At 45.8% G+C, this 12621-nt stretch overlaps 1 protein-coding gene across 3 annotated transcripts in view; it reads left to right on the forward strand.

Annotated features, from left to right (window-relative positions):
* The window catches only part of NEK10 (NIMA related kinase 10), a 368787-nt gene that overhangs the window by 37196 nt on the left and 318970 nt on the right, over window positions 1-12621 (forward strand). For all 3 annotated transcript variants that reach the window (XM_075316653.1, XM_075316655.1, XM_075316654.1), the window contains exon 2: window positions 9029-9141. In XM_075316653.1, coding sequence (XP_075172768.1) covers window positions 9068-9141 — 74 coding nt within the window. In that variant the 5' untranslated portion in view covers window positions 9029-9067. The remainder of the gene's footprint in view (window positions 1-9028; window positions 9142-12621) is intronic.

The following is a 12621-nucleotide window of genomic DNA, read 5'->3' on the forward strand; positions in this document are numbered from 1 at the left end:
AAATTTCCAGCTACTTTTCCTCAACCATTTCCTCCCTGTTGGTAAGAATTAGGTTCAAGATGGTAGATCTTCTTGTTTGCTCTTCTACCCATATCATCAGGTTTCCTCCTCCGAACTTGACAGTTCCTTCAATTTCTCTACCTATTAGCCCATTTTTCCCTTATTTCTTCCAGATCCAATTGCACCCATCAGAGCCTAGTCTATTGACTTTTTCTCATCACTCCAAATCACTATTTCCAAACTTGTATTATCCACTTTTTACACTTCTTTGCAAAGTTGAGCCGACACTTGTTATGATGGTATTAACGTTGACACAATCATTCCACACTTATGTAACGTGTGTCGCATGGTGCTTGCATAGACATCTGTGATCTCACTGTTACGAAGCATACGAACCACTTCCACTGCCATGTTTTTGTCGCACTAGAACTGATAGACCTTATTAAGATCTGACTTGTTGACTCTGATATTTTGCCTGGACATCCATCTCTTGGCTTTTAAATGGATGGATGGACTTCAATTCGCATTCTTCCAACTTTCATGGCACTCACATGATGCAGTTTGGCAATATTATTGGTTGAGAGACTGCTATAAATGAGCTGGATGATGCTGTTTTTCTTTTCTTGGAAATCTTTTTCATGGCTGCTTCTTGATTTGAGCCAGTGACCTGTCGCTTGTGAATCAACTTAATAACACACTGAACTATTAAGGAATGTAAGAACAGGTTGTAATATTTAATATACAAAAAGAAAAAACATTTTCAAACACCAGGAGCAAAACAGTAACCATGCCGTAACATGACAAGAATTTGCAAAACTAATGATATGCTAAATAGTATCAAATCAAATTTATGTATAAAATAGACAAGATGATTGTCTATAAAATGAAGGTAGTCTCACTCTCAAAGTTGTAGTGGATGGTGAGACATGGAGCCTGAAAGTCAGAAGTTCAAAACATTGTCACCCTTTTTCTTGTCAGTGTACATACAATCTATCCAATATACACACGCAAAATAGAACACTATACAAAAAGCTATGCTTCTGTATAAATAATCTATGATATATAGACAGAGCTTAGTATATAAATGCACAATCTATGCTATTCATGCACAGTTTAATCTGTATATGCACATTCTATTTTTTTTTGTATACGTCATACTTCAAGTATATATGGTATAATACTCTGCTACTGTGTTTCTCCAAAAATAAGACCTACTCCGAAAATAAGCCCAAGCATGATTTTACAGGATTTTTGGAGATTTTTGCTTGAAATATAAGCCCTACTGCAAAAATAAGCCTTAGTTAAAGTCATTGCTGGTATTAGGGGGAGTCACATTTCACAATTTATCAGGGCCCTCCTCTTTTAGGGCCCCAGCAGTTGTATTCCGAGATTCAGATTGTTTAAGGACCTTGACTTCACAGTCATGTGACCACAGGTCTCTTAATTGCAGGAGTCTAAAGGCCCAGTCACACTAAACAACTTACCAGCGATCCCAACAACGATACAACCTGATAGGGATCGCTGGTAAGTTGCTAGGAGGTCGCTGGTGAGATGTCACACTTAGCGACGCTCCAGCGATCCCACCAGCAACCTGACCTGGCAGGGATCGCTGGAGCGTCGCTACACGTGGAAGCATGCTGCGCTTGGTAACTAAGGTAAATATCGGGTAACCAACCCTATATTTACCTTGGTTACCAGCGCACACCGCTTAGCGCTGGCTCCCTGCACACCTAGCCACAGTACACATTGGGTTAATTACCCGATGTGTACTCTGTTACGTGTGCAGGCAGCAGGAGCCGGCTTCTGCGGACGCTGGTAACCACGGTAAACATCGGGTAACCAAGAAGCCCTTACCTTGGTTACCCGATATTTACCTTCGTTACCAGCGTCCGCCGCTCTCAGCTGTCAGTGCCGGCTCCTGTTCCCTGCACTCCTAGCCACAGTACACATCGGGTTAATTACCCGATGTGTACTCCAGCTACGTGTGCAGGGAGCAGGAGCCGGCACTGACAGCTGAGAGCGGCGGACGCTGGTAACTAATGTAAATATCGGGTAACCAAGGTAAGGGCTTCTGGGTTACCCGACGTTTACCGTGGCTACCAGCGTCCGCAGAAGCAGGCTCCTTTATCACTGCACATTAAGGGTACCTTCACACTTTAGCGATGCAGCAGCGATCCGACCAGCGATCTGACCTGGTCAGGATCGCTGCTGCATCGCTACATGGTCGCTGGTGAGCTGTCAAACAGGCAGATCTCACCAGCGACCAGTGACCAGCCCCCAGCCAGCAGCGACGTGCAAGCGACGCTGCGCTTGCACGGAGCCGGCGTCTGGAACCTGCGGACACTGGTAACTAAGGTAAACATCGGGTATGGTTACCCGATGTTTACATTAGTTACCAGCGCACACTGCTTTGCTTTGCTCTCCTAGCTACAGTACACATCGGGTTAATTAACCCGATGTGTAATGCAGCTACATGTGCAGAGAGCAGGGAGCCGCACACACTGCTTAGCGCTGGCTCCTTGCTCTCCTAGCTACAGTACACATCGGGTTAATTAACCCGATGTGTAATGCAGCTACATGTGCAGAGGGCAGGGAGCCGCGCACACTGCTTAGCGCTGGCTCCTTGCTCTCCTAGCTACAGTACACATCGGGTTAATTAACCCGATGTGTACAGCAGCTACATGTGCAGAGAGCCGGAGCCGGCAGCACAGGCAGCGTGAGAGCTGCGGAGGCTGGTAACTAAGGTAAATATCGGGTAACCACCTTGGTTACCCGATGTTTACCCTGGTTACAGCTTACCGCAGGCTGCCAGATGCCGGCTCCTGCTCCCTGCTCGCTTCATTTCGTCGCTCTCTCGCTGTCACACACAGCGATCTGTGTGTCACAGTGGGAGAGCGCCTTTGAAGAAAACGAACCAGGGCTGTGTGTAACGAGCAGCGATCTTGCAGCAGGGGCCAGATCGCTGCTCAGTGTCACACACAGCGAGATCGCTAATGAGGTCACTGCTGCGTCACAAAAAACGTGACTCAACAGCGATCTCGGCAGCAAGCTCGCTGTGTGTGAAGCACCCCTTAGTTGTTGCTCTGTCGCTGTCACACACAGCGATGTGTGCTTCACAGCGGGAGAGAACAACTAAAAAATGGTCCAGGACATTCAGTAACAACCAGCGACCTCACAGCAGGGGCCAGGTTGTTGCTGGATGTCACACACAGCAACATCGCTAGCAAGTTGTGCCTCAGCAGCGATGTTGCTGGCGATATTGCTTAGTGTGACGTTACCTTTAAAAAACTGAACAGGAGACAGGCTGGTATGCAGGACTGGCATTAGTGGAATGAGACAGCAAACTTGGAAATTTCACAGGGTCCCCATTCTCCTAGGGGACCCAGGGTTTACAGTCATATGAAAAAGTTTGGGCACCCCTATTAATGTTAACCTTTTTTCTTTATAACAATTTGGGTTTTTGCAACAGCTATTTCAGTTTCATATATCTAATAACTGATGGACTGAGTAATATTTCTGGATTGAAATGAGGTTTATTGTATTAACAGAAAATGTGCAATCCGCATTTAAACAAAATTTGACCGGTGCAAAAGTATGGGCACCCTTATCAATTTCTTTATTTGAACACTCCTAACTACTTTTTACTGACTTACTGAAGCACTAAATTGGTTTTGTAACCTCATTGAGCTTTGAACTTTATAGGCAGGTGTATCCAATCATGAGAAAAGGTATTTAAGGTGGCCACTTGCAAGTTGTTCTCCTATTTGAATCTCCTATGAAGAGTAGCATCATGGGCTCCTCAAAACAACTCTCAAATGATCTGAAAACAAAGATTATTCAACATACCGTATTTTTCGGACCATAAGACGCACTTTTTTTCCTGTGATGCTTGCTAGACCACGCCCCCGCACGCGATGCCCGCTAGGCCACGCCCCGCACGTGATGCCCACTAGGCCACGCCCCTGCACGCGATGCCCGCTAGGCCACGCCCCTCACACTATGCCCGCTAGGCCACGCCCCCGCACCCTATGCCCGCTAGGCCACGGCCCCTCACACTATGCCCGCTAGGCCACGGCCCCTCACACTATGCCCGCTAGGCCACGCCCCCTCACACTATGCCCGCTCGGCCACGCCCCCTCACACTATGCCAGCTAGGCCACGCCCCCTCACACTATGCCCACTTGGCCACGCCCCCTCACACTATGCCCACTCGGCCACGCCCCGCGCACATGTTGGGCACCTGTACACCTCCCCCCCAGGGCAACTCCTCCCATTATACTCCTCTTTCCCCAGGACTACTCCTCCCATTATAGTCCTCCTATTATACTCCTCTCTGAGGGGTTCGCAGCATGGGGGATGGAGCACGATGGGGGGTGCAGCATGGGGGATGGAGCACGATGGGGGGTGCAGCATGGGGGATGGAGCACGATGGGGGGTGCCCAGATTGGGGGGAGGAAACACGATGGGTGGTGCGCAGCATGGGGGATGGAGCACGATGGGGGGTGCAGCATGCGGGATGGAGCACGATGGGGGTGCCCAGAATGGGGGGATAAAACACGGTGGGGGGTGCGCAGCATGGGGGATGGAGCACGATAGGGGGTGCGCAGCATGGGGATGGAGCACGATGGGGAGTGCAGCATGGGGGATGGAGCACGATGGGGGGTGTAGCATGGGGGGTGGACCATGATAGGGGGTGCCCAGAATGGGGGAATGAAACACGATGGGGGGTGCGCAGCATGGGGGATGGAGCACGAATGGGGTGCGCAGCATGGGGGATGGTGCACGATGGGGGGTGCGCAGCATGGGGGATGGAGCACGATGGGCGGTGCGCAGCATGGGGGATGGAGCACGATGGATGCGCAGCACGGGGGAAGGAGCACAATGGGGGGTGCAGCATGGGGGGTGGACCACGATGGGGTGTGCACACCTCCCCCAAAACACACACACACCGCCACACACGCACCGCACAACACACCACACACACACTGGGAACCACAAACACCGCCCTACACAGACACCCACACACACACAGACAACGCCGCACACACACAACACACAAACACCGCGGCACACACAAATATATGCACATACCGTGCAACACACACATTGCACAAAACATACCTCCCCCCAAAACACACAGATGCACCCCACACACACACACCCACACAAACCGCACAACACACACAGCACCACACACACACAACGCTACAGACACACAGTGCTCCACAAACAATGCAACACACAACGCAACACACAAACAACACCACTCCCACACACCCCCACCCAGACAACACCCAGAACATTTACAGTGCCCTACACAAACACTTGGTAACTACACACAACAACATCTATATATATAACAGAAATCATACATTAACTACACAATAAATTCTAGAATACCCGATGCGTTAGAATCGGGCCATCTTCTAGTATATATATATATATATATATATATATACACACACATACACACACACACACAGAGTATATAACACTATATACACACACACACACACACACGCACACAGAGTATATAACTATATATACACACACACAGTATATAACTAAATATATATATACACACACGCACACACACACACACACACACACACACCAGATTGGAGGATCACACATATAATGATGGGGAATATACATATTCCACGATGGGGGCCATATATACCTGGAAGGTACCCAGAATGGGAGATATGAGTACAGAATTTGGTGATATTATTACCTCCATATCACCCTGTCAGCAGTAAAATAACAGTCTGTCATGACCACATTTTTTTACTTTAATTTTTTTTCTATTTTTTCCTCCTCTAAAACAAGGGTGCGTCTTATAGTCCGGTGCGTCTTATAGTCCGAAAAATACGGTAGTTGTTCAGGGGAAGGATACAAAAAATTGTCTCAGAGATTTAAACTGTCAGTTTTCACTGTGAGGAACATAGTATGGAAATGGAAGAACACAGGTACAGTTCTTGTTAAGCCCAGAAGTGGCAGGCCAAGAAAAAGATCAGAAAGGCAGAGAAGAAGAATGGTGAGAACAGTCAAGGACAATCCACAGACCACCTCCAAAGACCTGCAGCATCATCTTGCTGCACATAGTGTCAGTGTGCATCGGTCAACAATACAGCGCACGTTGCACAAGGAGAAGCTGTATGGGAGAGTGATGTGAAAGAAGCCGTTTCTGCAAGAACGCCACAAACAGAGTCGCCTGAGGTATGCAAAAGCACATTTAAACAAGCCAGTTACATTTTGGAAGAAGGTCCTGTGGACTGATGAAACAAAGATTTAGTTGTTTGGTCATACAAAAAGGCGTTATGCATGGAGGCAAAAAAACACGGCATTCTAAGAAATGCACTCGCTACCCACAGTAAAATTTGGTGGAGGTTCCATCATGCTTTGGGGCTGTGTGGCCAATGCCGGCACCGGGAATCTTGTTAGAGTTGAGGGTCGCATGGATTCAACTCAGTATCAGCAGATTCTTGACAATAATGTGCAAGAATCAGTGACGAAGTTGAAGTTACGCAGGGGATGGATATTTCAGCAAGACAATGATCCAAAACACCGCTCCAAATCTACTCAGGCATTCATGCAGAGGAACAATTACAATGTTCTGGAATGGCCATCCCAGTCCCCAGACCTGAATATCATTGAAAATCTGTGGGATGATTTGAAGCGTGCTGTCCATGCTCGGCGACCATCAAACTTAACTGAACTGGAATTGTTTTGTAAACAGGAATGGTCAAATATACCTTCATCCAGGATCCAGGAACTCATTAAAGGCTACAGGAAGCGACTAGAGGCTGTGATTTTTGCAAAAGGAGGATCTACAAAATATTAATGTCACTTTTATGTTGAGGTGCCCATACTTATGCACCGGTCAAATTTTATTTAAATGCGGATTGCACATTTTCTGTTAGTACAATAAACCTCATTTCAATCCAGAAATATTACTGAGTACATCAGTTATTAGATATATGAAACTGAAATAGCTGTTGCAAAAACCCAAATTGTTATAAAGAAAAAAGGTTAACATTAATAGGGGTGCCCAAACCTTTTCATATGACTGTATATCCTGATGATAACACTGCAAGACGACCTGTGTTATATTTAGTTGTATAACCACAGTTTTTTAGAACTGCTTCACATCTGTGTTGAATAGAGTCAACCAATTTCTGTCTGTTATTCCAGCCCAGGATGTTTTGACATTCCGCAATCTATTTGCATTTGTTGCCTTTGCCTCAGAAATGGCATATTTGATATCTCCTAAAAGTGTTCTATTTGACTAAGGTCTGGATATTGGGCTTGCCACTCCATAATCTCAATTTTGTTGGACTGCAACCAAGATTTTTTCTCATTTACTGGTGTGTTTAGGATCGTTGACTTGTTGAAACACCCATTTCAAGGGCATTTCCTCTTCAGCGTAAGGCAACATAACCTCTTCAAGTATTTTGCTATATGCAAACTGGTCCACGATCCCCGGTATGCAATAAATAGGCCCGACACCATAGTAAGAGAAACATGCCCATATCATGATGCTTGCACCACCATGCTTCACAGTCTCCATAGTGTACTGTGGCTTGAATTCAGAGAATTGGGGGTCGGTTGATGAGCTGTCTGTGGCCCTTCGACCCAAGAAGAAAAAAATACTTTCACCAGTCTACAAAATGTTTCTCCATTTTTCTTTAGGCCAATTGATCTGTTTCCTGGCAAATTGTATCCGCTTTAGTACGTCATTTTTTATTTTTTTTTAACAATGAGACTTTGCGGGGATTTCTTGCTAATAGATTAGCTTCACACAGGCATCTTCTAACTATCACAGTACTCACAGGTAACGTGAGACTGTCTTTGATCATCCTGGAGCTGATCATTGGCTGCGCGTTTGCCATTCTCTCTATTCTTCTATCCATTCGGATGGTCATCTTCCGTTTTCGTCTACGTCTTTCTGTTTTTGCTTTCTATTTTAATGTATTGGGGATCATTTTAGCTGAACAGCTGATCATTGTCTGCACTTCTTTATAAGTTTTACCCTCGCCAATCAACTTTTTAATCAAAGTACGCTGTTCTTCGGAACAATGTCTCGAAAGACCCATATTTCTCTGCCTTTCAAGCAGAAATGCATGTAAAACATGGGCTGGCTTTACCCTTAAATAAGGGCCATCTGATTCATACTGGTTTCTTCACAGAATGATTCAACTTACTAATTTAATTCCACACTGATATTATCTTGAACACCCCCCTTTCAATTGATTATTCAAATACCCGGCCTCAAATTGTCTGACATGGGAGTATAAATTATACCAAAAACAGGGAGTAATCCGGTTAGTCATATTGGACTGCTATTATTTTGAACTCTACTGTAGATTGATAAGATATTGGATGGATAGATAATAGATAAGAAGATGATAGATAAAAGATATATAAATATATAGACAATAGATAGAAGGATATATAGAAGTATAGATTTGTAAATGATAGATACACACACACACACACACGCGCACGCACACACACACACACACACACGCGCGCGCGCACACACACACACACGCGCACACACACACATACACACACACACACACACACACACACACGTGTTACACCCAGGGTTTGGAGAGTTATGTTGATGTTCCAGAATGCAATATGACCATATTTGAATAAATGTTGATTTTTTTTTGATCAACAATAAATGTGGATTGTTGTTCAAGGTAAAAAAAACAAGACATCCCCTGAAAATGATCCCTATTCTATTTTTTTGAACAAACAATAATATAAGACCCTGTCTTATTTTTGAGGAAACACGGTAGTGGCTCCTCACTTGCTACATAGTAATAATCTGTCACTTCTTTTTAATGCTGAAAGTTACGGTAAACAATGAAATCTAAAGTTACAACTTCTAGCTTTTCACCAAAGCCATACATATAGAATACAAATAGGTTTCTGCTAGATACAACCATATAATGGGCTCAAGATATTTTCGCAACTCGTTTTAAACAATCTTCACAATTGAAATTTTTTTTTTTAGGTATAAGAAACTCAGTTTTATGAACTGAGTCCTTTTATAATGCCGGATCAAGATGAGAAAGGGAAGAAAACGGATAAAGTTTCTGAAAAGAAAAATCAAGGAGCAGCTTCAAGGTTTGTGAATTTTATTGTTAAATTATTAAATATTATTATAACTAAATTGGGAGTTACACACTTAACATTGTGGTGTTGAATTCTTGACCTTGGCCCTGTGCGCATGCGGCGGATTTTACCGCGGAATTGCTGTGGATTTCGCTGAAGGAATGCTGCAGAAAATGTTTAACATTTCTGCAGTCATTTTCCAGAAAAAACTATTGGGATAAAAAAATGCTTTGCGCACACTGTGTTTTTTTGTCCCTGCGGGTTTTGCTGAGGAATTTCCGCTACGGAATTAATGTGCATGTCACTTCTTTTCCGCAGGTACCTGTGGTTTGGGTCGGTGGAGGATTGATACCCGGTATATGGCCAGATGCTACTTCACATATAAAGTTTATGGGGAACACAATCTAGCGCAAAGGGGTAGGAGCAAGCGCTTCATACTCACCGATCACCAGTCGGCTGTCACACTGCTCCCGCGGCAGCTCTTTCATCTTCCATAACCGGCCACTCATTAGTCTCATAACATATTCACACCTTCCCTGCTCACCGGTGGCTGTGATTGGTTGCAGTTAGACCCGCCCCCACGCTGAGTAACAGCTGTCTGACTGCAACAAATGACAGACGCCGGTGGGGGGGTCTATATCGTACAGTAAAATAAATAAATACTTAAAAAAAAAAATGGCGTGTGGTCCCCCCAATTTTGATAACCAGCCAGGATGAAGCCTCACAGCTGGGGGCTGATATTCTCAGGCTGGGGAGCCTCACGTTATGGGGAGCCCCCCAGCCCAAAAATATCAGCCAGCAGCCACCCGGAATTGCCGCATCCATTAGATGCGACAGTCCTGGGACTTTTCCCGTCTCTTCCCGTTACCCTGATGCGGTGGCAATCAGGGTAATAAGGAGTGAATGGCAGCAGCCCATAGCTGCCACTAAGTCCTAGTTTAGTGATGGCATGCGTCTATGAGACACCCCCTCATCACTAAACTGTAAGTGAAAGTAAATAAACACAAACACCCCAAAAATCCTTTATTTGAAATAAAAGACAAAAAAGCCCCCTCTTTCACCACTTATTAACCTCCAGGTCCAACGTAATATACACAAGGTCCCACGCTGCTTCCAGCTCTGCTACACCTGACACTCACAGCGAGCGCCATAGACCATGACTGCTTACTGTGAGGGTCAGGACGCAAGTGAAGTGAGCTGCGCGGGATCAGCGGTGACTTCACTCATGTGCTTTGCAGTGACAGGTGGAGGACTCCAGGTGCAGGACTCCAGCTGTCACTGCACATCAGCTGACTGATGTCATCGCTGATGTTATACTCACCTTCTCCAGTGAGGCTGCCTCCGAACGCTGGCCTCCTGCTTCCAGGCCGGCTCATGCATATGCAGTTATGCATTGCGCAGCCGACCCGTAAGTAGCAGAGCGCCGGAGACAGCCACACGGGACACAGCATCGTGGGAGATTTCAGGACCATGGACAGAAGGAGCGAGGACAGGTGAGTATCTTCCTGTGCTATCAAAATAACGCAGGGACATACCGTAGCAAATCCGCAGCAAACCGCGGTAAAACCGTACGCAGATTTCGGGTGCAGTTTGCTGCAGTTTTTTGCCGCAGGTGCTTAATTCTTTCAGAGGGTGCGGATTTTTCTTAAGAAAAATCCATTTTCTAGTGCGAACATAGCCTTTGGCTCAAAAATCTGAAAATAAAAATCACCTCCTCGCCCCTCCCTCTCTGCTCTTGAATGAGCAGTTTTCAGAGCAGTTCTAATCACTGCTTTCACTTTCCTGAGCTGTTTGCTTGTTTAAATGCCCTGTTGTGTAAATATAGTCTTAGCAGTGTAGTCAGAAGGAAGTTGACCAGATCTGTCACTCGAGGAGGAGTGCGTGCCACCCAGCAAGTGAGGCAACTGCAGAGCTGCGAGCTGCTCAAGAAATTCAAGAGTCCACAATTTTCTATGTACATTTTCTATTAATGATGCTTATCAGAGTAGGGGGCGTGGTCAGACCAGGGCTCAAAGGCCAAGTAGTGCAGGTAGTGATAATCTCCTGGTGATAAAACATTAATCACATGGAAACAATAGCACACAACCAAATAAGTGACACATCCCTGAAATCAATGTGTCTGCCCCTACCTCAGGCTGTCCTCAGATTACATAGTAAAAACCTACTGATTCCCTTTAAAATTTACTATAGAAAGAGACCTGACTAGTTCGATGCCGCCTCATTAGCTTCTCCCTGCACCACTCTAGTTGATTGACAGGTCTCTCCTGATTTACACACATGGAAGAGACTTGTTAATCACAGTGGTGCGGGGAGAAGCCGGTCAGTACGGGAAAAGTCTTGTCTCTACCTTTATGGCTCGGCCAACCCATCAAAATATATTTGCTGTCAGCCAGGCTGTGATTTATGTGTAACGCCTGCCTGGATCCACAGACTCAGACGACTGTAATGGACAGGCTAGAGGGAAGCCACTCACTAAGCAGGACCCCCAGAACCCTGAAACCCTTTAACCCCTATACAGGGATTTGGAATTACACAGGGCCCTGGAGATCACTACCTGTGGAAGGCTGGAGTCTGAGAGAATAGTAGTCAGGCAAACCAGAAATTGCGGCAGGCAAGGACGTAATCAGAAGCAAGCAGAGGTCAAAACCGGATCGGGCAGCGAGGTACAAAAACAGCAGGTTGGAGGGTAGTCAGGAAACAAGCAGTAATCAGCACACAAAATCACAGAACAGGACGAAACAGGAGCCAGAATTTTCAGAATTATCTCTGGCAGAGGTCAGCAGACAGGAGGGGCATTAAAAAGGGTGTGGTGTCTTCCCATAGGCTGTAGGTGAATGATGGTACTTCAGCTGGGAGACACCCGCCACGTACAGTCAGCCAGTGGAACTGCAGATCCCCAGGAAACCCAGACCAGTGGATGAGCGGAGCCTGCACCCACTGGCGCCGCTGGCATCGACTCCTCTCCCATCACCAGCACTATCCACTGCAAGAACACGGCGTCGCCTGGTGATCGGAGTAGAAGTTGATGGCGCGGACTCCGGTGGTGACGTAACATTATACTGCCCGAGGTTTAGGCAGCTTGGACCCTCTTACAGTTTCCCTTTAATTGTGGAAGTGGTCCCATTCCTAAGAAATTGTAATTTATAGATCAAATTTAGCACTTAAGTCAAGTATCCTAATGTTATGTCACACAGCTCTTTTCATTGCTAGAGTTAATTATACTACTAAACAAAAAAGAACATACCTTGAGTTTGTGTCTAGTTCATTAATTATATTGCATAAAAGGGTTGTCCAGGCTTTTTATGAAAGTCTTCAGTCACTCTATGTGACTGCAGACTTGTGAATCTCTCGTCGCGTGCAGCTTGTGCTGTGAGGACTCTCCTGTAGCGGCGGCAAAACCAAGTGGTCATGGAGCTGCAGGTATGCGATATGCATTCCAGCTAGATGTGCGTGGCCTCACGCAAAGCAAATATGGAATTATACATGACCGCT

This window comes from Anomaloglossus baeobatrachus, chromosome 6, assembly GCF_048569485.1.
Source record: "Anomaloglossus baeobatrachus isolate aAnoBae1 chromosome 6, aAnoBae1.hap1, whole genome shotgun sequence".
NCBI classification, from domain to species: Eukaryota; Metazoa; Chordata; class Amphibia; order Anura; family Aromobatidae; genus Anomaloglossus; species Anomaloglossus baeobatrachus.